The 26,473-nt window shown below is 38.5% G+C and overlaps 1 protein-coding gene across 1 annotated transcript in view; it reads left to right on the plus strand.

The window, feature by feature from the left end:
• Positions 1–3,173: 3,173 nt before the first annotated feature.
• The window catches only part of PPP2R5A (protein phosphatase 2 regulatory subunit B'alpha), a 66,407-nt gene continuing 43,107 nt past the window's right edge, over positions 3,174–26,473 (plus strand). Inside the window, exon 1 of the mRNA XM_040446397.1 lies at positions 3,174–3,476. Coding sequence (XP_040302331.1) covers positions 3,293–3,476 — 184 coding nt within the window. The 5' untranslated portion in view covers positions 3,174–3,292. The remainder of the gene's footprint in view (positions 3,477–26,473) is intronic.

Raw genomic sequence — 26,473 nt, forward strand, 5'->3', positions numbered from 1 at the left:
GAAGAGTGTAGCTCCATCTCCAATGGTATGTGATGATGCGGCATGTGAGTGACATAGACAATAAATGCTTTGGCAACATAGAGAAAGAAGGGAGACAAAACTGGCCAGGTGATCGTAAATGCCTTCATAAAAGATAGGGGTTGAGCTGAGGTTTGAAGAGAAGATAGGTTTCAACCAGATGGAAAAACGATTATCTCGAGATGTTGGAAAAGTAAAGACTGAGGGTCAAGGAAGCACAACTACTTCTAGGGGATCAGTATGTGGAATGACATGTCTGACCTGACATGTAGAAAATGGTGGTATTTATGTCTTGAAAGATAGGAGCTAGCTTGAAGACAGCTGGAATTTGGAATCTATTCTGTAGGTACTGGTGGTTCTTCAAACGTGAATAAGATACAGTGTTTTTAACTTAAAAAAATATATATTTATTTTTCTTTTATTATTTCAAAAAATTTTAATGTTTATTCATTTTTGAGAGACAGACCGCAAGCAGGGGAGGGACAGAGAGAGAGGTACACACAGAATCTGAAACCAGCTCCAGGCTCTGAGCTGTCAGCACGGAGCCCAACATGGGGTTGGAATTCACCAACCATGAGATTGTGACCTGTGCTGAGGTTGGATACTTAACCGACTGAGACACCCAGGTGCCTCTAAAATTTTTATTTATTTTGGGGGGGAAGGCGCAGAGAGAAAGGGAGAGAGAGAATCCCAAGCAGTTTCCACACTCATTGCAGAGAGGCATACAGGGCTCCATCTCACCACTGTGAGATCATGACCTGAGCCAAAATCAAAAGTCAATGCTTAACAGACTAAGCCACCCAGGTGCCCCTATAAACAGTGTTTTTAAAGGCTGATCTGGCAGTGAAGTCAAGAGCACTGAACTACATGGTCGGTTGTGCAAATTTTGAGAAGGCCTGGTCTGGCCATTTGTGAAGGTAGATTCAACATGGTCTGGAGCTTCAGTGGCTTTTCAAAGCTGCTGCTTACGTTTGAACCTCCCTGACTGGGAGAATTGTATATCGTTTCACCACTCTTGATCTGAGGAAGGAAATGTTTTGAGGTAGTTTGGCTCTGGATCTAGAATCCAACTTCCTGATCAAAGTTGGAATCTTCTGTACATATCCATCAGGTACTTTTGCTTAAACAGATAAACAGCACGTATTATTATCAAGTCAAAAGGAACATGTCTGCAGCTCATGGGACAAGGAATGGATTTGGGCCACCACCGCAAAACCAAGCCAAAGGGAGACAATGTGCTCGCTTATCTAATTTTAAAAATTTTCCAGTCTTAAATTTAGGCTTAAAATATTTTTATACTCTTTTCACTCTACAAACGTTTATCCATTTTTTCTTAAACAGCAAAACAATTTCTGAATTTCCTTTAGTACTTTCTAATAATTTGGGTAGTGAGAGTCTTCTAATAGGGTGGAGAACATTTAGTTCCCTTCACATACTTCTCATACAAATCAATTCACTTATTTTTATTAGGCATCATGATACGCAAAGCACACACACACACAAAACTTAACTTTAATAAGTTTAAACTTTAGTCGTTAATCTCCAAGGAAGAGAGCACAATGAATGTAAATGGCAAGCTCCAAATCCAGAAGCCACTGATGAGCGAATTTGTACTCATTCTGTTGGAAAAACTGAAGGCCTCTGGCTGAAGAAGGGGTGAAAATTAGTGGGATACTAACTTGGGCATGAGAAACCTCTTCTTGGATGGTGTGAATATAGAGAACTCTTTGAAGCTGGAGATGCTAGACTGCCCACACTAGGCGCGAGAACAGTTCTCGGAACCACGGTGCCTGAACCACTCAAGAGCTACAAATCTATTCCGCAACTACCAATTATGCGGTTTGGGGCCAGTGGAGGCTCCAAGGCCCGCCCAGGGTTCCTGTGCCTAACTCAGACTGGACCGGCTCACTTCCTCGCCCGCCCGGGGCCCTTCGCCTGTCAATCCCCTGCCCTTTTCCCCCACCCGACTTCTGCTCCGCCCACTTCAGTGATGTAACTCCTGGCGTTCTTTCCCGCCGCAGATCTCAAACTCTCCACCAGTCGCTTCAGCTCCTCATTGGCCAGCAGAGAGGACAGGGAAGGGAAGGGACCTACCACATTGCTCTCTAAACTACCCACTCTAGTTTTCTGGTCTTCTGATAGGCCGTCAGGAGAGCAAGTAGAGCCTAGGCTTGTCGCGCAGGCGCGCAAAGTCCCTCGCTGGTGGCAGGGCACCTCTCCTCCACCACAAGAATTCATCGCGCTGTTGTGACGTAAGCGGCGCACGGCTTGCCGTCTTCACTTATGATTGGTTGTAGCAGAAGTCCGTCACACAACCACGCCCCATTTCTCTGCCTAACCTCTCAGCTTAACGAGAGAGGAGGGAGGCCACGCCTCACTCCGTTCCTGCCGCTTAGCCCTGCGATTGGCTGAGGGAGCTGGCATGTTTTCCCACCCCCTACTCCCTCCCGAACGTCCGAGAGGCTGGTGGGACCCTGCGGAAGTTGTCAATCTCCTCCTTCCCCACCCCCCGCAAGGCCCCTCCTCCGGGCCGCGCGCCCTAGCGCGCGCGCACACGCACACACATTCCCCCCCCCAACCCCTGCGTGCACCCTCCACCTTCTCAAGTTGTAGCGGTCGCTCGCTGGGGGTTCTCCGTGGGCGGCGGAAGGGCGCGTGGGGGAGGGGGCTTGGACAGCTCCGAGCCTTGAGAAGCGAGTGTGTGCGCGCCCAGAGCCGGGCGGCGGGTCACCGCCCCGGGAGATGAGGGTCCGGCGCTGACAGGGAAGAGCGGGCGCAGCGGAGGCGGCTCGGAGGGGACCCGCGATGGCAGCGCCTCGGGAGGAGGCTCCAGGCAGGGCTGGCTGCGCTGGCAGCGGCCACTGAGGGGCCAGCCGGCCGGCTGGCGAACTGGGCTGAAGAGCAGAGAGGCGCGCTCGGCGTCCGCACCCCCGCGCCCTCGCCTCAGTTGTCCAAACTTCAGGCTCTCTTCCACCCGCCCTCCGCGCCCGAAGTCAACAACTTCTTCACCCCCCTCCGCCCCCGCCCTTGCCTCCGTCAGCCCCGGGAGGTGGCCGCGCGGCGGGGACCAGGAACCCCCGGCACTGAGATGTGGCCGTGAGGCGGCAGCGGCGGGGAGAAGCTCGGCGGCGCCCCGGAGCGGGAGGGCGGCGCGGCCGGGGGGGACGGGGCGGAGGGGCGCGAGCTCTCCGCGCCTCTCCCCCGCCTCCTCCTCCTGCCGCTGCCCGTTCCGTGCTTGCAGCAGCCGGAGCTGCCAAGCGCCAGGGCCGCGGCGATGTCGTCGTCGTCGCCGCCGGCGGGGGCTGCCAACGCCGCCGCCATCTCGGCCTCGGAGAAAGTGGACGGCTTCACCCGGAAATCGGTGCGCAAGGCGCAGAGGCAGAAGCGCTCCCAGGGCTCGTCGCAGTTCCGCAGCCAGGGCAGCCAGGCGGAGCTGCACCCCTTGCCCCAGCTCAAAGGTAACCTCGGAGGGTGCAGCCCCGGGAGGGAGCGCAGGGGCTCGCCCCCGCGCCGTTAGAGCCATTTCCTCCTGGGGTTCCCTTCTGCGCCGGTGGGGCTCGTAGTGTGAGCCGTGTTTCCACTGTTGCCTCCCCCGAACCCCGCTCGATTCAAACAGGTTTGGTGTTCAGAGTCTTGCTTCTTCTCCCTGATTCACCTGAACTCTTCCCTTCCCTAGAGGCTGCCAACCCTCCTCCCCACCTGCGCGCTCGCTCACCTGCCCTTGCGATTGCAACTCTCCTGCGTCCCTCGAGGTAGTTTCTTCACTCTTCCTCCGGGCTTGTCCTTCCCCTCGTGGCTTCAACAGCCTGCCCTGCCTTCCGACCTGTAGTCTCTCGGAGACCCTCCTCCGCTTTTCAGACACTTTCAACTACTTCTTTACTTTTCCAGTTACCAAGTTTCTGCCCCCACCCTCTCCTCACCTCCCCTTCCCATTGATCTTTCCTAAGAGTCACGCTGACCGGGATCTCTAGGCAATCGTAATGCAAACAGCGGTCAGGAGTTAGCTGGTCTTCAGATGTATTTATAAGAACAAGCCTAAAAATCTGACTAGTGTCTTATTTACTGGGTCGTTAGGTTTAGATGGTATCGTTAACTCAAAGTATAGAAAGACTTAAAATACCTTATTGCCTAAGAAGATACACGCGGTAAATTTGGAGAAGTATAAAAGAGTAAATGTTGCTTTGCAATGGAATGGGAACTTAGTTCGCGAAGCAGGGATTCCAGGGAGGAATCTACAGTAGGTTTGTAGGTTTGTACAGTAGTTCAAATTCGTATCCGTGCCTAATGCTTTACAGGAGAACTTAGCACTTCTTTTGGCTCACTTTTACTACTAGATTTAAAGGATATTTAATAAAGTGTTTCCTGGTGGTCTAGTTTATTGTTTGTGCGTTACTCTTTTAATTTTATAATTTTAATGTCTTCACTTTTTACGAGCTAGAAATTGTCTGGGAATAAGATGATAATGCTCCTAGACATTTAAAACAATTCTTATAAAAAGAAACCTGATACAAATCTAGATAATCTGCTTTGCAAGATCTGGAAGATAAAGATTCATACTAAAATAGATAAATGTTCAGATTTTTCAATCCATTTCATCTCCTTCAAGGATAATCTGGTTCTGCTTTGTCTTCGGACCTATGAATCCAGCCTTAGTTTGGCTGAGAGTCTAAAGAAAACCCCAGATCAAATCACAGTTGACCTACAGTAGATCTGGAACTCCATTCAGACCCTATACTGCCCCGTCTCTAAGGTTCTTCTAAATCAAGAACATTCCACAACCAGAATCAAACTGGCTTTTGAAAGAAGGTTTCATTTATGATATGTGTAGCTTGTGTTGCTGCATTTATCATTTGTTCTTTAGCATGAAAAAAATTGTTAAAATTTACACATCATAGTCAATGGTAAACCACAATGGTAGGCATTACCAAGATTTTAATTCTTGAGTGATGTCATAGCTATAAAAGAATATCATCTTACCTCTTAGGACATTGTATTGCTGTTCATGGATTTTAAAGTGTAAAAATTAAAGCAGTGATATAAAAATCAAATGCTGTGAAAGTTAAAACATTTTTTATCGTTGATTTTTTTCCATTAAATTGTCAAGTTATTTTTTATAGGTTGAAGGTTTACTGCTAGCATTATTCATACTTAATAAATTTGGTTTTTAGTAAGGTATTGTGGATTCTTAGTGTTATCTTTATTAATATAATACTTCTATGTAATAAAAATAATTGCATATTTAACATAGTAGATCAAGCTAGGAAGTGCAGTTTTGTTTTTTTTTAATAATTTTTTTTTCAACGTTTATTTATTTTTTTGGGACAGAGAGAGACAGAGCATGAACGGGGGAGGGGCAGAGAGAGAGGGAGACACAGAATCGGAAACAGGCTCCAGGCTCTGAGCCATCAGCCCAGAGCCCGTCGCGGGGCTCGAACCCACGGACCGCGAGATCGTGACCTGGCTGAAGTCGGATGCTTAACCGACTGCGCCACCCAGGCGCCCCGGAAGTGCAGTTTTAATACACTTTTAATACAGTTTTTAAAAGCTTGGCAAAAATATGCAGAGTCAGTAATCCTCTAAGTTATATGTACATAGTTCAACAAGTTGAAGGTGCCATTGAATGTTTTATTTATAGTATTTTGTCACTAGCAGAGAAAAAATAAAATTAGAACTTTAGATAACAACTGTATATTTAACATGAAAATATAGTGTTCTTTAAAAGGAAAGTTAGGTATTCAAGATAAATTTATGCACATTTAATTGTGAAAAAAGACCCTTTCTTGGATTACCCACTAATAATAGCTACTTTTACTCCAGATGCCAGAATGCGTGAAAAGTGCTTTTTTAAAAAATTCAGTTGTTTCACATGGTACTTTGGCAGTGTACTTGATACTACAGAGTTGTGTGCTTTTTCTGTAGTAGTTTTTTCCATTTGTGGTCTTAACAAAAACCAATGGAAAGCCCTTTAGTATGTGTATGAAAGAGAATTTTTCTTTCTGTTCTGAAATATAATCTTCCTGTGGAGAGATTCAGATATTTGTGGACAACCGAGATCTTTCAAGTGTTTATACTAACCTGCTTATGTTACACTTTGTCCACATGGATCTAAACTGGAAAGGTGCCAGCTATTTTCCTCAAAGCATACTATGGGTAAGGATTAGCAAAATAACCCAGCTTTTTCATCCATAAGAAGTTTATTTGTGCAAAATCATTTAGTAAGTAGGTTGCAGGATTTTAAGGGGGAAAATGTTAAGAGAAAACTCTGTTTTGTTATAGAACATGTTTAATAAAAAAGCCTTGTTAAAAGGATTTTTTAAAAAAGAGAAACTGTGCTGGGGCGCCTGGGTGGCGCAGTCGGTTGAGCGTCCGACTTCAGCCAGGTCACGATCTCGCGGTCCGTGAGTTCGAGCCCCGCGTCGGGCTCTGGGCTGATGGCTCAGAGCCTGGAGCCTGTTTCAGATTCTGTGTCTCCCTCTCTCTCTGCCCCTCCCCCGTTCATGCTCTGTCTCTCTCTGTCACAAAAATAAATAAACGTTGAAAAAAAAAAAAAAAAAAAAAGAGAAACTGTGGCTCAGTCGGTTAAGCGTCCGACTTCAGCTCCGGTCATGATATCACGGCTCGTGGGTTCAAGCCCTGCATCTGGCTCTATGCTGACAGCTCGGAGCCTGGAGCCTGCTTCTGATTCTGTGTCTCCCTCTCTCTCTGCCCCTCCCCTGCTCACACTCTGTCTCACTCTGTCTCTCAAAAATAAATAAATGTAAAAAAAAAAAAATTTTTTTTTTTTAAAGAGAAACTGTTACGTGGGTTTTGAAATTTAAACTGCCTTATTGTATAGCTTAAAAACATTTTTTTTTCAAAACACTTTTGAATTTTCTTATGTTAATTGTGTAAGTTCCCCCTGAGAACTAGGTACTAGAAATAAAAGTAGCATTTCATGAATCAATTTTTTTGTTTTTAAATTTAAGTTCGTATAGGACTTAATTTTTCTACCTTAGACTTTTCCTTTAGTAACCAAGTTAGGAAACTTCTAACCTTGAAAGAATATGTTACTCACAATAGGAAGTTTTTCAGCTTATTTTAACCTGTTTTGTCTCTGGAAGAATTTGTTTACTGGTAAAGTAGTAGTTGCCTGACATTTATATAACCCTTAGCATTTACAAATTGTTTCATACTTTGCTTTATTTCTGTAATTATAAAAACAGTATTGTGTATAATTAGTGAAACAGTCCAAAGATGTATAACTCCTAATCCCTGACATCCCTTGCTTTTTCACGCTTACTAAGGAAATGCTGTTGCGTGACAAGCCATAGCTCAGTGTATTTTTTTTACAAACATATTTCATCAGGTCATCTCAGCAGCTCTGTGCAAAACCAGTATTATTCACATTTTATTGACAAGAAAAGTTGAGGCTTATGCAGCTAATTTCAGGCCTGTGATTATTTATCTGGTGTAACAACTGATACCGGTACTCAGGTCAAAGGATTTCAGTATTTAATGCTGTAAACCTGTTTCATAAAAATTTGGACTAGTATGATAGAGGTGGGTCATTGGGGCAGTCCAGGGTCAAAGGTAAATTTTTAATCTTTCTGAGTTATTTTCCTTATCTGTAAAATGGGGATAATACCTTCTCTCTCCCCAGGATTGTAGGGAATAAGTGAAATAATGTAATTAAAATGTCCAAAAATAGGCAAAGAATGTTAACTCCCATTGTCTTCGATATTTGAAAATCCAGATTAAAAATATGTTTTATTTTTTTACTTTGTTAAAAAAAATTTTTTTAGCATTTATTAATTTTTGAGAGACAGAGCGTGAGCAGGGGAAGGGCAGAGAGAGAGGGAGACACAAATCTGAAGCAGGCTCCAGGCTCTGAGCTGTCAGCACAGAGCCCAATGCGAGGCTCAAACTCACAAACTGCAAGATCATGACCTCTGAGCCTAAGTCAACCGCTTACCCAACTGAGCCACCCAGGCGCCCCTAAAAATATTTTTTAAATGAAAGATTCACATAAATAGTAAACTTTTCTGGGGACTTAAAGTTTGATTTTATTTATAATCAGTTTGCAGATATGATTTATGTGAAGTAAGATGAAGCTATATCATTTTTCAGCATTGGTGTAGAAGTGGAAATAGGGTAGAATTAAACTGTTTAAAATATTAAAAGCGTAGCTACAAGATTTTTACCAGGCAAAGACATTGAATTAATTAACCAGTAGAATTGTATAGATGTGCATTTCTCCTACAGGAAGCAGTAAATAGCAAAGAACAGAATGAAACTGGCTTTGAGATTTAAGTGAAGAACTTCCTAAGTTATCACTCAGATTCTTTGTTGGTATATTCTTAGAAACTGGGTCCCACTGGAGGTATCCAGGCCAGTAACAGTGATGCTGATTTGAAGTGCCTTGCTTACCTTTAGGGAAAGATATTTTTTCCCCTTGAGGTATGTGGTCTTTTAGGGTAACTGGAACAAGAACACTGACATGATCTGAAGTTTTATAACTACCTTAACTTTCTTGTGGGGGAGACATTATTAACTCTTTTTAATGTTTAAAGGTCTTCTCAAAGTTAATATAATTTTCTCTAAACCCAAAACCCCTTTTTATAGTTGGGTTGGCCCTAAAGGAGAGTTGAAATTCATCTGAATGTATCAAGAGAAGTGTTTGTTTGCAAAGGCATATGACATTTTGTCATTTTAGGACTGTTTTCTGAAAATAATGCTGTATCTTCTGGAAGACTTATTTTTTAATTAAAAAAGTTTTTAAGGATATACTTAGAGAAATTGATAATCTGGTATCCATTGCTGTCTTTCATGTGAAATTATATAGACTTAATTCTCCAATTAAGTCTAATTTAACATCTTCAGAATTCCTATTTAGGGTCAAATTCCTTTTCCCCCCAAATTTATTACCTACTCTGATTCTTAATTGAATTTTGGGTTATTTTATGAAGTGTCTAATTGAATAAAGTGATAATCCAGTAAAATGTATTTAGTTAAAATAGTGTGATCATTGGGATAGCGCACTATCCTGTAAATAGTAGACTAGTTGTCTTTCTGCATCATTGATGACTCACAGTTGCTTTGGGCTAGTTGTTTAACCTCTTGGAACTTCAGTTTAATCATTTTTATTTGTAAGAATAACATTTTCCCTTGATAAAATCACGGAGATGAATTAGTCCCTCTTTGGATGACAGAGACAAATTATAAACAATGATACATTTGGGAAATAGATTTTTGTGCTTTATTTTTGAAATTTAACTTTTTAAATTACAAAAAGCTGGTAATGAGACTAGCTTGTTTTTATTTTTATATTTAGCACTCTGGATCTCAACCCTGGCTGTAAACTTACAGAGCTTTAAAAAAATATCAATGCCTAGGCCCACCCTCTAAGAGATTCTAAATTAATTGGCCTAAGGTAGGACCCAGGCATTTGTATTTTTAAAAGCTCCCAGGGTGATTCTAATGTGCAGCCAGGGTTGAGATCACTAATTTAGCTTTATCTGTCTATTGATTTAATTCATTAATTGAGACTTTGTCCTTTTCTCTCTGATACTCATGGCTCATTACCCAGCCTATTTACATTTCCTGCCCTCACTTCACCTCCTGCTATTTACTTTTCACTCTCTTAACTTTGCTGCCCCCTGTGGCTGATCAGCTGCTTTCCTGAAGAGATGTTAGATTCTGGAGTTTTAGGTATAAGATGATTCTATAGGATTTTTCTGTGGTTACCATAATTAAAAATTAACTATTACATTCTATATTAGGTGGTCTGTTTTTCTTTTCTCTGTGATTTTGGAGCTGTGGCTGAATCAAATGAAAGTGAGAAATATCTTAGAGGTTTCCCTAGTTTTAATCCCATCGTTCAGGGTAACATGATGATTCCAACTGCTCTGGCATGTAAAACTGATATTTGCCATACACTAAAAGCATTGTTCTGCTTCTTTAAGATTTAAAACTAAGATTCTAGTGTATATGTTGAATAGTAGGTAGTAAACAAGTGAGCTGTTTTTTATTTATTTATTTATTTTTTTTAATTTTTTTTTCAACGTTTATTTATTTATTTTGGGGACAGAGAGAGACAGAGCATGAACAGGGGAGGGGCAGAGAGAGGGAGACATAGAATCGGAAACAGGCTCCAGGCTCTGAGCCATCAGCCCAGAGCCTGATGCGGGGCTCGAACTCACAAACCGTGAGATCGTGACCTGGCTGAAGCCGGACGCTTAACCGACTGCGCCACCCAGGCGCCCCTAGTGAGCTGTTTTTTAACTTGAACTATTTTGGGTTATGTCTTGTATGTATTCAACAAGAAATTTTTTTTTGCACAGTATTTTTACTTCTTGTCCTCTTGATCTAAACTACAGCTTTTTATTGAAGGTAGAGCAGCAAGGACCTGGTACCACTTTATTTCATATCCCTATTTTGTCTTTGACCTTTCTGCTATTCAATTTGAGTAAGACTTGTATTTGTTGTTTTGAGTCAGTGTTCAGTTGTTATGGAATGATATTCTGTCTCCAGAATGGTAAAATGCTTTTGAAAGCAGAAGTCGTCTGTGTTTTCATATCCTGTTGTGGTACCAAATACAGTATTGTGTGTATAGTAATTGTAGTTATGTAGTTATAATGAATGTTTTGTCAAAGAAATTACCTGTTGGTTGTCTGTTGACTCTCCTCCCTTAACGCTCCTCCCCCGACCCAGTTATTGACTGCTTCTTTCAGTGTTGTTTGTTCACTGATGTTTGATGCTATCAGTAGATTGGTTCTCTTCTGTTTTGCTTTTTATTTTAATATGTTTGTGTCTAAATCTGGTTCCAAGTTTTTAAGCAAAAAATTCTGGGCTTTTGATACCATGATAGTAAATGTAAGTTTAAAACAAAAGATTGTTTGTTTTTGTATTTTGTGCTTTGCAAATGACTGGTATAAGGGGCATGAAACATTATTGATAGATTTCTTGCTAGGAAAGATGTTATGGAAGGTTTATGTGGAACAGTAGTACTGGGTTGACTCTCAGATGTGAACATGTGTATGCAAACATTGTATAAATTCAAATAATTAGTTTGCAGTAATTTCTAAATTTGAGTTGCAGTCTTTCTAAGGATGTCCTTGAAGGAGATGAAAGGAACAGATTTTAAATATATAATTACTTTTAATGCATTATTGTGTAATGAGGAATGTAAATGCTTTGCTGAAAGAGTTTTACATGACAGAATAGGTTTATGCAAAATAAACTCTACTTGTCTGGGCAGGATATTGACTAATAAGCAGGTTCAAACCTACTTTTTAAGTATATCTTTTGAACTCTTCCCTGAAGGAATTTGTTTATGTGGGCTTTTTGAGTGAGTGCTGGTGAATTTTAGAAATCTTGCAGTTTTGATCAGAAATCCTAAAGAAGTATATTATGATTTTGTGGAGGAGTAATTTGCTGAATATGATAGGCTCACATGATGAAATTCAGAGAACCTGTTTGTAACTTGGACACCGACGGCAAGGGATTTCTTGGGAACACACTCCTCCTACTGGAATGGTGATGCTAATTGCATCTACTATAACCTGACCATGATGTTATATCTAGTTGAGCCTTCTGGTTCTGAATGGGACCTCAGAAGTCATTGTAGTTTAGCCTCCACTGGGAATCAATTTTGCTTTTTTTCAAAATAAATAGCTATCTTGTCATTTCCTTAGAGAAGCTTTCTTTTTTTTTTTTTTTTTTAATTTTTTTTTTTTTCAACGTTTATTTATTTTTGGGACAGAGAGAGACAGAGCATGAACGGGGGAGGGGCAGAGAGAGAGGGAGACACAGAATCAGAAACAGGCTTCAGGCTCTGAGCCATCAGCCCAGAGCCTGACGCGGGGCTCGAACTCACGGACCGCGAGATCGTGACCTGGCTGAAGTCGGACGCTTAACCGACTGCGCCACCCAGGCGCCCCTAGAGAAGCTTTCTTTAATGTAGGGAGGAAACATGGGGTCTTTAAGCTCTGAGAGGCTTTCTCGATTTTGTTTAGTTAATGAATACACTGTATGGACATACCTAAAAAGAGGATAAATGTCTGAAACAGGAATTTTTTAATGACTGGACTTACTTTGTAATTCAGGAGTATCAAATCTTAAATATGGCTTCAAAATTTTCTCTTTTCAAAATTTTCTCAACATTTTCTCTTTTAATTAGTTTTGCCTGTTTCACACTCAATTGGTAAAAGAAATCTAGAATTATAGCTATTATCAGAAGTTAAAGATTATTTGAACATATTGTTAATCCCATGCCTTTAAATCAATAAAGTGAAAAAGACGGAACAGTTTTTGTTGTAAACTCTGAATTTTGATTAGCAAAACCGAGTGTTTCAACCAGACTTTTATAATAACACCTGCTGAAGCCATAAGTAAAATAAGATATGATTTCTGTAGGAATATGTATCTGCTTGAAAAGAAAAAAACTTACAGTACCATTCTTTTAATTGGCCAGAGGAAAAAGATCTCGTTTACCTGCTGTTAAAACTAGATACATACTTTACTTTTTTTTTTTTTAATTAAATGTCTTTAGGAAATTGTAGTTTGGTTGGGAATATAGACATGTAAGCAGGCAGCTTCAACTACTATCATAAGTTTTGAAGTAAGAGTAAGCAGTAAGTGGCTAGGGTAGTGGTATAAGGGGGACCCAGTCCAGTTTTGGTATGTAAGGAGAGAGATCAGGGAAAGTTTCCTAGAGAAAGTGACCGGTACACTGAGACCTAAATGATCTTCTTGTTCAGCCAAGAGAGATGGGGTCCAAGAGGTCCACCTAAAGGCCAATATGTGCAGCCTCAGGGGTGAATGAGCATAGCCTATTTGGGGAACTGCCAGCAGTCTATGTGGCTGTGATGAAGAGTGTTGTAATAGGGAACTGATTAGAGAAGACACTGGAGCAACAGTTAGGGTCTAGATCATAGTCTAAATGCCATGTATTGCATTTACTCCTCTGAAAGAAGCATGAAGAGTAATGGGTGTAAGAGAGATGGGTGTAAGGAACACTAGTGAGGATGCTGGCACAGTAATGCAGACAATAGATGAAGGTGGCCACGTCTAAGGCTCGATTTGGTGAGAGGGAAGAACCAATGATGATACATTTCTAATTTGGGCAGCTAGAGGCACGATAGCAATTTACTGAAAGGGAGAAAGAGGAAGATCAGATTTGGGAGAGGGCAGTGGTTTTTTTGTTGGACAGGTTGAAATGCCTGTGGGAAATCAAATTGAAGCTATTAGGAAGTTAGATATTTGGTTCCAGAGCTAAATAGACCTATGCTAGAGATAACAATTTGGGAGTCTTTAGATTAAGATTTTTTTTTAAGTTTATTTATTTATTTTGAGAGAGAGACAGCATGAGTGGGGGAGAGGCAGAGAGAGAGGGAGAGAGAGAATCCCAAGCAGGCGCTGCACAGTCAGTGCAGAGCCCAGCGCAGGACTCAAAACTCAAGAAACCGTGAGATCATGGACCTGAGGCAAAGCCAAGAGTCTAAGGCTAAGCCACCTAGGCGCCCTGGGAGTCTAGGTTAAAGGTGGCATTTGAAATGATTTAAGTAGAAGCAACCACTGAAAATGTGTAGAAGGAGAAGAGGTCAAGGAATACTATTATTTAGATGATGATCAGAGGAAAGGGGGTAATCTCAAGGCAAGAGACATAGCTTAAGTGGAGGCAAAGGAAGACAGGTAAGGGTAGAAACAAGTCATTCAAGTGATGAGAATCTTTAAAAATGGGGGTGGGGAACTAGTAACATTGAAAAGAGCTATTGACAAGTCAAGAGCTGAAAAGTTTCCATGGGTTTAGTAATCTGAGTAACATTGGTGACTTGAGAGGCGTTTCAGAGGTTGATAAGACTTGAAATTTCTGTAAAGTGAGGAATTAATGGAAATTGTTAAAGTCAAGTCAGTAAGTAGGACTTCTCTTTCAGGAAGCCTGACAGTTAGAAAAAATATATCACTAGCTTTTGGGTGCAGAATGGATATTGTATCAGAACAAGATTTTTATAAGGAGGACTAGTTAGGAGGTTATTTTACTGGGCAAGGGGAGACATGGCGTGGCTTGGGCTAGGGGTGGTAGCAGCTGAAATGGAGAGAAAGAGGTATTTAAGATGTATCTTAGATAGATGGGATAATCTAGATGGAAAACCTAGAGCTGTATTTTGAAATTTGACATTTTGAGATATTCTTTTGGAAGTGTGAATCACGGAGTGCTCATTTGGTAATTTCTATGACTTCTAAACATTAATTACAAGATTTTCAAGTTTGCCTTTTAGAAAATGGTTATAGTTTGAAATGTTGGCTACTTGGTCTTCTGGCCAAATAAGGATTATCTACTCACTTTTCAGTGGAATGTCTGTGTACGCCAGATGGTATATGTGTGAGGGAGATCACAAAATATGTCGGGACAAGTGCATGAGTGAGGTTAGAATTACTTACTGCCTGTTTTCTGCCTTTAGACTGTAAGTAAAGTGCTCCAAGACCTGAGATACGTATCTTCTTCCCCAGCAATTAGGTAGTCAGTTCTTGATTTTATTATTTATTGAATGAAATAATGAAGCAAAAACTATTAAATTGACTTAAAGAAAAACACCATTTTGTGTCATGCAGTGATTGACAGTTTTATAATGATTGATAACCAAGTCCCATAGTGTTTACATGTAGCACTAAATTTAGCATTTTGTTGATGAAGAAAACAAAACAGGCTATATTTTTGTGCAAGTCATTTATAGCTCAGTATCTTTTCAGTTGGTTATTGATTCTTCCTCTCAAATATTAAACTGAAAATGTGTATTGCCTGCACTAAAGCCAAATTAACACCTTATTTTCTAACAGTGCAAAGGAAAAATAATAGTAATTGAGCCTTGTGAAGACTGATTTCTTTTAGGTCCTGGGCAGGTAGACCAGTAGTGAACATAGTTTTTTCTAAGAATCTTCAAAGCAGAGGATTTTTATTTCTTAAATTCTTCTGATATAGAAATACTTCATTGATATTCTTTGGAGTCTCCCTTTTAGCACCATTCCTCCCTTTTTAAAGTACTGTAAAAATTTTTATTGGAGAACATTTGTTTTATGAATGTGTGCTGAGAAATAAGATGAAGGAACTTTTAATCACTCAGCACTTTTGTCTGAGCTAGATTTATAATATGAAGTTAAGGTTAAAATCTATAATTAGCAGCTTTGAGGAGTTATTTTGAAATATCAAGAACCAATCAGCCTGTCTACTTATTTTTGCCTCTCTTTTGGAAATGCTATGTATATTTCACTCTCCCTTTAAGCTATGTAGACACAGTTTTGAAAACTTGTATTTGCAGCCACATTAACATAATCTTTCTGATCATTATTTCCCAATTTGAGAGAGGAAATAAATTGAGCAAAACCGCTAAGTCTTGGATATAAAAATCAGTTGGGCTAATTCATCTGTCACTTCACTGATTTTATTCTCCTGTAAATGCTCCAGGAAAACAAATTAGACGATGTCATCTCTTTTGTCCACATACGTTTGTCCCAGTGTATGAACAGCCTAAATTTGAATCCAGAGTGGAAATAAAGTAGTAAATGTATCAATGAAATGCTTTTAAGGTGGATTTAGTTTTAATAGTCGTTTTTCTTTCATAGGAAATTTCTGTCATTCATGTAGGAAACTTAAAAATAACCCTGCTTTTACCTAGCTACCAGGTAACCAGGCACTGATTTTGGTATTTCATATATTTTGATATCCTGTTTTTAATTTGGACTACATGGATGACCTTACACATAACATATTTTGATATTTTGAGAATTGCTTTTTTTTTCTTTTTTTCTTTCTTTCTTTTTTTTAAGTCTGGATAAGTAGCTTCTCCCGTGGAATAGGAATGACTATTTTAGGATACAATACTTGCTGTGAGTCATGAGTGAGTTTCAGTTTTCATGGTTTTCTAAAATAAACTCACTTAAGGACTGTGCAATAAGAAATGTCATATTCTTAACTACTCTGTGTCTTTATGATTTTTATAAAAACTGATAGACTGTTAAATTTAAGTCAAAAAAGAATCTTACAAAGGTAGAAAATAAAAATCCCCAGAGGAAACATCTCTTAAAATTTTGAGAATCATTCTCATATTTTCCCATTAAGTGGTATCACATAATGTATGCTATTCTGTAACCCATTTTTACTTTAATTGGATATTATAAATAGTATACTTCTGAAAGGAAAACAGTAAAATTAATTTTTCATTTTTATTATTATTTTTCAGTAGGCTTAATCCCCAGCATGGAGCTCAGTATGGGGCTTGAACTCACCCACCCTGAGATCAAGACCTGAGCTGAGGTCAGAAATTGGATGCTTCACCTACTGAGCCATCCAGGCGCCTCTAAAATTAATTTAGATTTGTTTCTGAATAAAGTTTTTTATTTCTGGAAATACTAGATCAAATCACTTTAGACCTAGAAAAATTCCTTGTATAAAAAGGAGAGGAAATAATTTCTAAGACCACTGGTATTTAATTTTAGGGAGGTTATACATGGATCTCTTTGAAAACCTGATTAAAGAAATGCATCATCTTCTCAGAAAATATCATATACGATATTGTATGTATAATTTTAGGGTTCTTGGATTCACCACCACCACCACAACCCTGAAGCCCATCTATGGCCTGGTGGTGGGGTGTTTGTAGACCTTAGGGCCTGTTTTCGAGATTTGAACAGCCTCGTTAAGTCAGTAATCCTTTTCCTTAACACGGGTAGCAGGTGTTTCTTAGGAGTTACAGGGAGGAGTAGCTGCCAGATGGAACCTCATCACAGCCATGAAAACTGAAAATAACTATAGAGGCATTGATCTATGAAGATCTATTTAATACTTCTCGTCCCCCCAAAATTCCAAATGAAAAACAAAATGCTTCTAAAAACCTGTTTTAGTTAATGAATAACAGGTTTTATATTCAAATTGAATTAAGCAAAAACAATGTTTCAAAATGTATCACAGAAAAAAACAACAACCAAAAAACAAATTGAATTAAGCCCATGACACGGATATTCCATTTATAGGCATATTTCAAATTGCAGGTTTCATATTCATATTCATATTGCATATTCATATTGCAGGTTTGCAGGTTTGGTTCCACCACAATAAAGTAAATATTACAATAAAGTGAGTGAAATGAATTTTTTTATTTCCCAGCACATATAAAAGTTGTATTAACACCGTACTGTATTCTTTTAAGTGTGCAATTGCATTATGGCTAAAAAGTATGTACCTTAATTTGAAAATACTTTATTGCTAAAAAAAATGCTAATCATCAGCTTTCAGTGAGTCATAATCACTGATTATAACTCACCATAACATAAAATAATGAAAAAGTTTGAAATATTCTAAGAATTACCAAAACGTGACACAGAGATACAAAATGAGCAAATGCGGTTAGAAAAATGGTGCCAATAGACTTGCTCAATGCAGGGTTGCCACAGACCTTCAGTTTGTAAAAACTGCAATTTCTGGTAAGCGCAATGAAATGAGGTATATTCACATACTCTCTCAGGAGTCTGCTTTTCAGTATTCAGCTTGCTAAAATTCCAGATTTCTGTATTCTAAGAAATGCCCCATATTGGCTCATCTTCATTTCTTGTTCTTTTCTACTTTATCAGAAGTTGTTTTTGAAGACAAAAGATAACAAAGTTAATTTTTTTGAGATAAAAATCAGTGTATTTTTATCCTTCTATAATGCAATGATTGTGGATATATTCACCTTTGAATAGTAACGAGTAAATCATAGAAATATTTATGTTCTTTAAAGTTTTAGTAGTCCAGTGGTTTTATTAAAGTAATATTTGTATATTAGGATTCATTTTCAAATTGGTAGGGTTCATGTATTCAAATTTCCTAAAAGGTGATGTCTCCTTTTTTTTCCGGCCATTTTCAATTTTAGTGAAATCCTAGGTCCTAAACTAAGTCCTATTTGCAATGCTGTGAATCATTTGTTAATAAATGTTTCTATTGTTCCTTTATAATAGTTTGATCCTCTAAAGTTTCAAATAAAAGCTGAATTTAGAGTCTCAGTTATTAATGTTCTAGGAGTATTGCCAAAAAAAGCTACATGTCCTATATTCTGTGCCAGTTTCTTAAATTAGAATCTTGGATTGCATCCTCAGCGTGTCACTGTAGTGGTATTGCTGGGTTGCTATGATACAGTGCTTGTTCTATAATTTGTAGCATGAATCCTATATGAGATCCTACTTTAGATTTCTAAAATGTGAGCAGCACTAATTGGAAATATGATCCATTTTTCCTTTAAGGAAAATTATACCTATAAAACTTCTGTTACAGATTATGATACTTGATACTTAAAACTATTTGTTCTTAAAGGTAAAATAGATTAACAATCAACAACTTGAAATAATTTGGTTGTCCCTAAGAAATTTAGTTTATTACATTTTTATGAAAATGGGCAAGAAAAGGAAGGTTTTATGATAATGAATATTGAAATTTCACCATTCTACTTGATATTTGAGGTCTTAAGAGAAATAAATATAAACTATATTTTCTGGTAACATGAATTTGAGACAGTGATCAAATCTACATTACACAGGAAAGCTCCACAAATTATCTTACCCTATGGAATTTATTTTTTTTATTCAGTGAACTGTTCTTAAAACCAACCTATGTAGTTCTGTTGATAAAATATTATTAATTCTTATTTTATGATGTGGTTTTTGTGTTTTCATTTACATGTTCTGTATAAATAAGTATAGATGGCATAAAGACCAAACAACGGTATTCTAGGCATGTGTTGTATATACATTTGGGGTAGAATGAAATTTTTATGATTATTGGTTAGTGGCATTTGATCTTTAAACCACAGCTGATCTTTAAACTTTCACTGTCTTTCAGTAATGTTTTGCATATTTAGCATGAAAATATTTTAGAGACCAGGACTGAACTAAAAATTTTAACAGCTTTATTGAGATATAATTCATATACCGTGCAATTCACCCATGGCTTTTAGTATATGTACAGATATTTACAACCATCACTACAGTCAATTTTAGAACACTTTCATAATGTCAGAAAGAAATGCCATAGCATTTAACTATTATTCCTCGCCTCACTCATCCCCTACTCTAAGCAGCCACTGATCTACTTTCTGTCTCTATACTCTTTCTGTCTTCTCTCTACTTTCTGTTCCTGTTCTGGACATTTTATATGAATGGGATCATATATAGTCTTTTGTAAGTCTTTTATATCACTGGCTTCTTTTCACCTAACATAATATTTTCAATCATGTGGTAGCATGTATCAGTATTTCATTCCTCTTATGGCTGAGTAATAATCCATTGTATGGCTTTAGTACCATATTTTATTTGTCCATTCATCAGTTGATGGACATTTGGATTTCCACCTTTTGGTTATTATGAATAATGTTGCTGTAAACATTTGTGTACAAGTTTTTGTGTGAGCATATGTTTTAATTTCTCTTGGGTGTATACCTAGAAGTAGAATTTTGAGTCACATGTAATTTTGTGTTTAATTGCTTGAGGACTGCCACACTTGATTTCCACCATGGTCATGCTGTTTTACATTCCTACCCACCAGTTTATGATCTCTGCATACCCTCACCAACACTTATTACTCTGACGTTTTTAATACAGCCATCCTAACAGGTATGAAGTGTGAAATTTTTGTGGTTATGATTTGCATTTCTCTAATGACTAAAGATGTCAAGCATCTTTTAATGTGCTTTTTGGCCATTTGGTGTATCCTCCTTGTAGAAATGACTCTTCAGACCCTTTGCCCATTTTTTAATTGAGTTGTCTTTTTATCAAGTCGTAATGTTCCTTTGTCTTTTCACTTTCTTTTTTAAAACTTTTTTTCAACGTTTTTTATTTATTTTTGGGACAGAGAGAGACAGAGCATGAACAGGGGAGGGCCAGAGAGAGAGGGAGACACAGAATCGGAAACAGGCTCCAGGCTCCGAGCCATCAGCCCAGAGCCTGACGTGGGGCTCGAACTCACGGACCGCAAGATCGTGACCTGGCTGAAGTCGGACGCTTAACCGACTGCGCCACCCAGGTGCCCCTGTCTTTGCACTTTCTTAATGGTATCCTTTGAAGTGCAGATGGTTTTAATTTTGATAAAATCCTAAATTATCTTTTTTTCTTGTTCCTCATGCTTTTGGTGTCCTAAAAATCTTTCCCAAATCTGATGTCATTAGGTTTACCTTTATGTTTTCTTCTAAGAATGTTATATGTTAGCCTTTACATTTTTAGGTCTTTGATGTATTTTGAGTTCAAGTTTTGTATGGAATGTGATATAACAGTTCAGATTTATTCTTTTGCATGTAGCTATTCAGACGTCCTAGCACCATTTGTTGAAAATACATTTTCCCCATTAGATAAGGAAACTTGTTGAAAACTTGTTTAACTTGTTCAAAATCAATTGGCACATGGTTTTATTTTTGGGATTTCAGTTCTGTTCCACTGATCTGTATTCTATTGTTTTATCAGTACCACACTGTCTTGATTACTTTTGGTTTGTGTAGTACATTTTGAAATAGAAAAGTCTGAGTCTTCCTACTTTTGTTCTTTTTCAAGATTGTTTTGGCTATTCTGGCACACTTGAAATTGAAAGAATTAGGTTACTGATCTGAGATTTTTATTTGTTTTTCTATAGGTATTTACAGGTATAAATTCCCTTCTAAATACTTTTTAGCTACATCCCAGATGTGTTAGTATGTTATGTCTTCATTTTCATTTGTCTCAAAATATTTTCTGATTTTTCCTTTGGTATCTTCTTTGATACATTAGTTATTTAGGAGTGTGTATGGTTTAATTTCTGCATATTTGTGATTTTCCCAATTTGTTTTCTGTTACTGATTTATAATTTCATTCTACCATGGTCAAGGACATACTTTGTGGTATTTCTGTTGTTACTTTTTTTGAGGTAGTTTTATAACTTGGCATATGGCCTGTCCTGGAGACTGTTCCATGTGCACTTGAGAGTATGTATTCTGCTGTTGTTGGCTGGAGAATTCTATAGTAAATATAAATTCCTTAGTGTTCTATAGAAGTCTGTTAGATCTGGTTAATTTATAGTGTAAGCCTTGTATTTCCTTGATCTTGTGTCTAGTTGTTCTACCCCTTATTAAAAATGAGATATTATGGGGCGCCTGAGTGGCACATTGCGTTAGGCATCTGACTCTTGATTTCGGTTTAGGTCATGATATCATGGTTTCATGAATTCGAGCCCTGTGTAGGACTCTGTGCTGACAGTGTGGAGCCTGCTTGGGACTCTCTGTCCCCTCTCTCTCTGCCCTTTTCCCACTCGTGCGCACTCTCTAAATAAATGAACATTAAAAAAAATTTTTTTAAAAATTTTTTTTTTTCCAACGTTTGTTTATTTTTGGGACAGAGAGAGACAGAGCATGAACGGGGGAGGGGCAGAGAGAGAGGGAGACACAGAATCGGAAACAGGCTCCAGGCTCTGAGCCATCAGCCCAGAGCCCGACGCGGGGCTCGAACTCACGGACCGCAAGATCGTGACCTGGCTGAAGTTGGACGCTTAACCGACTGCGCCACCCAGGCGCCCCCCAAAAAAATTTTTTTTTTTTTAATGAGATCTTGAAGTCTCTCTTGTTGAATTGTCCATTTCTTTCTTCACTTCTTTTAGTTTTGCTTTATATATTTTGGAACTGTTAGTAAGTGCACATATTTTGTAATTGTTGCATCTTAGTCATGAATTGACCCTTTCATCATAAAATGGATCTCTATCTCTAATAGAATTTTTTTTGTTTGTTTTAAAATCTGTTTATCTGATATCAGTATACCACTCTAGCTTTCTTGTGTTTGCATGATATATCACTTTCCATCCTTTTCAGTCTATTTGTGTCTTTGAATCTGTAACTTGTTATGGGGAGAAGAGCATATAATTAGGTCTTTTTTAATTCAGTTTGAAATCACTGCCTTTTGACTGGATTGTTTAATCCATTTGTATTTAATGTTATTTGTTGATATAGTTGGATTTATGTCTGCCATTTTACTTTTTGTTTTCTGTGTCTCGTGCCTTTTTTGTTCTACATTCTTCCTTTACTGTTTTCTTTAGTATTAGGTGAATATTTTTCACAGCAGCATTTGTTTGTTTAATGATTTTTTATCACATCTTTTTGAGTTTATTTTTAGTGGATGCCCTTGGGCTTATCATGTATATGTTTATTGGAATCAACTTCAGATTTATATTAGCTTATTTCCAGTGAGATATGGAAGCATTACCTCTGTATTCGTGTATTTCCTTTTCCTCCTTTTTATGGTGTTGTTATTCAGTTACATTTATTGTTACAAACCCAATAGTGTTTTTTTTTTTTAATTTTTTTTTCAACGTTTATTATTTTTGGGACAGAGAGAGACAGAGCATGAACGGGGGAGGAGCAGAGAGAGAGGGAGACACAGAATCGGAAACAGGCTCCAGGCTCTGAGCCATCAGCCCAGAGCCTGACGTGGGGCTCGAACTCCCGGACCGCGAGATCGTGACCTGGCTGAAGTCGGACGCTTAACCGACTGCGCCACCCAGGCGCCCCAACCAATAGTGTTTTATTGTACTTAATGCTTTATTATCATTTATTCATTAGCCCAGTACATGTTTGCTTTCTATATATGGTAATTTCTATATATGGTAATAACCTAATTATATATTTATAATATATATATTATATATATGTGTATTTATATTACTTTATACATTGGGGTTTTTTTGAATCAGCTAAGAGAAAAAAGAAAATATATGCATTTATACTTCCTTTTATAATTACATAATTTACTGGAGTTCTTCGTGGTTTCTTTGTGGATTGGAATTACTTTCTGTGGTTATTTGCTTTCAGCCTGATGGAATTTCTTTAATGTTTCTTGTAAGGCAGTCTGGGTAGCCTCTGAGTTTTTGTTTATTTGGGAATATCTTTATTTTGCCTTTTTTTTTTTTTAAGTTTTCTTTAATGTTTATTTTTGAGAGGGAGAGTGCATGAGCAGGGGAAGGGCAGAGAGAGAGAAAGACACAATTCAAAGCAGTCTCCAGGCTCTGAGATGTCAGCACAGAACCTGATGTGGGGCTCGAACTCATGAACCTATGAGATCATGACAATTAACTCACTGGGCCACCCAGGTGCCCCTGCCTTCATTTTTGAATGATAGCTTTGCTGGATATAGGATTTGGGGGTGACAGGTTATTTTATTTGTTCTTTTTGAGCAGTTTGAATATGTTACTCTGCTGTTTTCTAGCCTCTACTATTTCTACTGAGAAATTAACCATTAATGTTAGCCCTTGTAAGTGACTAGTTTTTTTTTTTTTTTGCAGCTTTCAAGATTTTTCTCCTTGTCTTTGACTTTCAGCACTTTTATGGTATATCTGTGAATCTCCCTTGTATTTTTCCTTCTTAGAGTTGTTGAGCTTTCTGGATATGCAGCTTAATGTTATTCAGTAAATTTGGGAAGTTTCAGTCATGATTTCTTCAAATATTTTTTTCTGCTTCTTTCTTTTTTCTCCTTTTATGTGCATGTGGTACACGGTGTCCCACAGATTGAAGTTCTGTTCATTTTTTTAAATGTTTTTAAAATTTATTTTGAGAGAGAAAGAGCATTCATGAGTAGGGGAGGGGCAGAGAGAGGGAGAGACAGACAGAGGAGAGAGAGTCCCAAGCAGGCTCTGTACTGTCAGTGCAGAGCACAATGTGGGGCTCATTCTCACAAACCATAGGATCATGACCTGAGTCGAAATCAAGAGTCAGACACCTAACTGAGCCACCCAGGTGTTCCTGAGGTTCTGTTCATTTTTATTCACCTCCTTTTCTGTATTCAGATTTCATAGTCTGTATCAATTTATCTTCAAACTTCCCTAGTTCTTTCCTCTGCCAATTCACATCAGTTGAGTCCTTCTAGTGAGTTTTTCATTTTGTTATTGTACTTGGCAATGCAGAATCTTCTTGTTTCTCTCTTTCTTTTTCTTTTTTTGCAAAGTCTGTTTCTATTGACATCCTTTATTTGATGTGACATTGTCATATCTTCTTCAGCGATGGTTACCTTCAGTTCTTTGGATATATTTATAATGGCTGCTTTGAAGTCATTTTCTCTTAAATCCAACATTTGGTTGCTCTCATAGGCAGTTTCTATTGCCTTCTCTTTTTTCCCCTTGGTATATGGGACATACTTTCCTGTTTCTTTGTGTATCTTGTAAATTTTTTGTTGTTGTTAACTGAACACTTTAGATAATGTACTTAATATATTATAGCAGTACAATACTGGGTACTTGTCCCACCCCTCAGAGCTTATTGTTGTCACTTACTTGTTTAGTGACTGGGTCTAATATTGTTCCTTAGAGGATGCAGCTTTAGGTATGCCAGTAGTCACCCTGAGATGAAGGTGCTTTTGACAGGGCTCTCTTTATGTTTTCCTAACAACACCCCCAGCTTTAAATTCCAGTGACTTCCAGCTTGTTTAATTGTTCTCAACAATGCTCTGGGGCATAAATTGTTCTAATTTTTTTCTGACTAATCTAGTCAAATTCAGGCTTTTTGGAAGGAATAGTTCCTGAGGTCAGTGTCTGATATTTGTTCTAACACCAGAGTGCTCCTCCAAGCTGTTTCTTTCCCTGGTATTCTGCATACTAGCTGACTAAAGCCTATTTTCTCAGTGAATTTACAAATCTTCCCATTGCCATTCACTATAACCCCCACTGTTTTTGAGGACACCCCTAACCTTGAACTTTTCTATGCTGTGTTGCAAAAGAAGTCATTTCCTTTGGGAAGAGACATAACAGCTGTTTTATGTCTTGCTCCCCCCCCCCCCGCCCCCCAGGCAAATTTTTTGAGTTAGGACTCTGGAGCTGGGGATAGGGACAATGGCATGCTTCTCTCTGAATGACACCCTACTTCAGGAGCTGAGCAGAAGGTGGAGAAGGAGCATTAGCCTAAGATCTTTTTGGCTTGCCTCTTCCAGCATGGAAGCACCTATAGGCTAGGACTGAGATAATGATAGCCCCAGTATTCTCAGTGGTGCTGCACCAGGGGTAGAGCCTCTGTCCGTGAGTGGAAGTTGGGCAAAAGAAGGGAGCCCTTCTTCTCAATTGCACTGGCCCAGAACTTAAACTCAGTAATAGGTAGTTGTGGGCAGGGTGAGAAATGCCAACATCATGCTCCTCACCTAAGGAAAGCTGCCTGATCAAGATCTGGTAGTAAAGGGGTCCTTGTGTTCTTGGCTGCCTCCCTCCAGAGTGGAGTTTCTGCTTAGCTAAGCCGAGAGGAGAGAGGCACTTTGTTCAGATACCACACATTCTTGCCGTTCTCAATAAATTTTCATAAGTATTCTTGGATAGATGTTTCCTCATTTGCTGCTTACCTTAGGGCCATTTCCAGAAGCTTTCAAGGTTTAAAAATTATTTTCATCTGTTTCACTGGAGTGCAGGTCTGTGGAGCTTTTACCTTGTCTTGCTAGAAGTTGAACTTCCTGTAGACTAAAATTTTAGCTTCTTTTGTAGTAATAATTAGTACCTTTCTTTTATCTAGGAATTTATAGCTTTCAAATATATAATCATGCCAATACGTTTGAAAACTTAAAGGAATTGGGAAAATCCCTTGAAATAAACAGCTTTCTGAAACTGACACAAGAAGAAACAAAAATCTAAACAAGTCTTATACCTACTTAATTGAATCATAATTAAGAACTATGACAAATGGGGTAAATGAGTGATGGTCATTAAGGAGGGCACTGTTGGGATGAGCACAGGGTGTTATATGTATGTGATGAATCATTAGATTCTACTCCTGAAGCCAAGACTACACTGTATGTTATCTAACTTGAGAACTAAAAAAAAGAAAAAAGAAAAAAGAACCTTGACAAGGACATTACAACAACAACAAAATGCAAAGATGCAAAAATGTTATACAGAATATTTACAAATTGAATTTAGCAACATACAAATAGGATGATACATCATGATCATGTGGGATTCATGCCAGAATCCAGGATAGCTTTTACATTCAACAATGACTTGCTATGTAAGCAAAAGAAACAAGTTGTATCATCACTTCAATGTAAGTAGAATAATAGAAATTCCTTCTCTGTATAGTTCCTTTCTCTCTAGTACTTTAACCTGTAGATTCCAGCCACTTCATTAGCCCTGATTTCCACTTTGTATTTAGCTCAGCAAGCCTGTTTGCTATTTTGAGTCTTCTCCCTATGGTGCAGTCTGGAAAGTGCTAACAGAGAACTTATGTGATTGTGGGCTCACTCTGTTTCCCTTCTCTTAAGGATCACAGTCCCATATTGCGTGTTTTCCAGCATCTGAAAACAGTTATTTCACATATTTTCTCCAGTTTTTAGTATGTTACAGTGGAAAGTCTAGCCTGCTGGAAGCAGCAGTGTTGCCCACACTTTTTGTTATTTTTGAATCCAATGGGTATGGAGTGATGTATTTCACACGTAAATTCATATGTATGGTTTATACATATTAACATTTTTC

The sequence above is a fragment of the Herpailurus yagouaroundi genome, unplaced genomic scaffold (assembly GCF_014898765.1).
Source record: "Herpailurus yagouaroundi ecotype Mexico unplaced genomic scaffold, PumYag 195, whole genome shotgun sequence".
In the NCBI taxonomy this organism is placed as follows: Eukaryota; Metazoa; Chordata; class Mammalia; order Carnivora; family Felidae; genus Herpailurus; species Herpailurus yagouaroundi.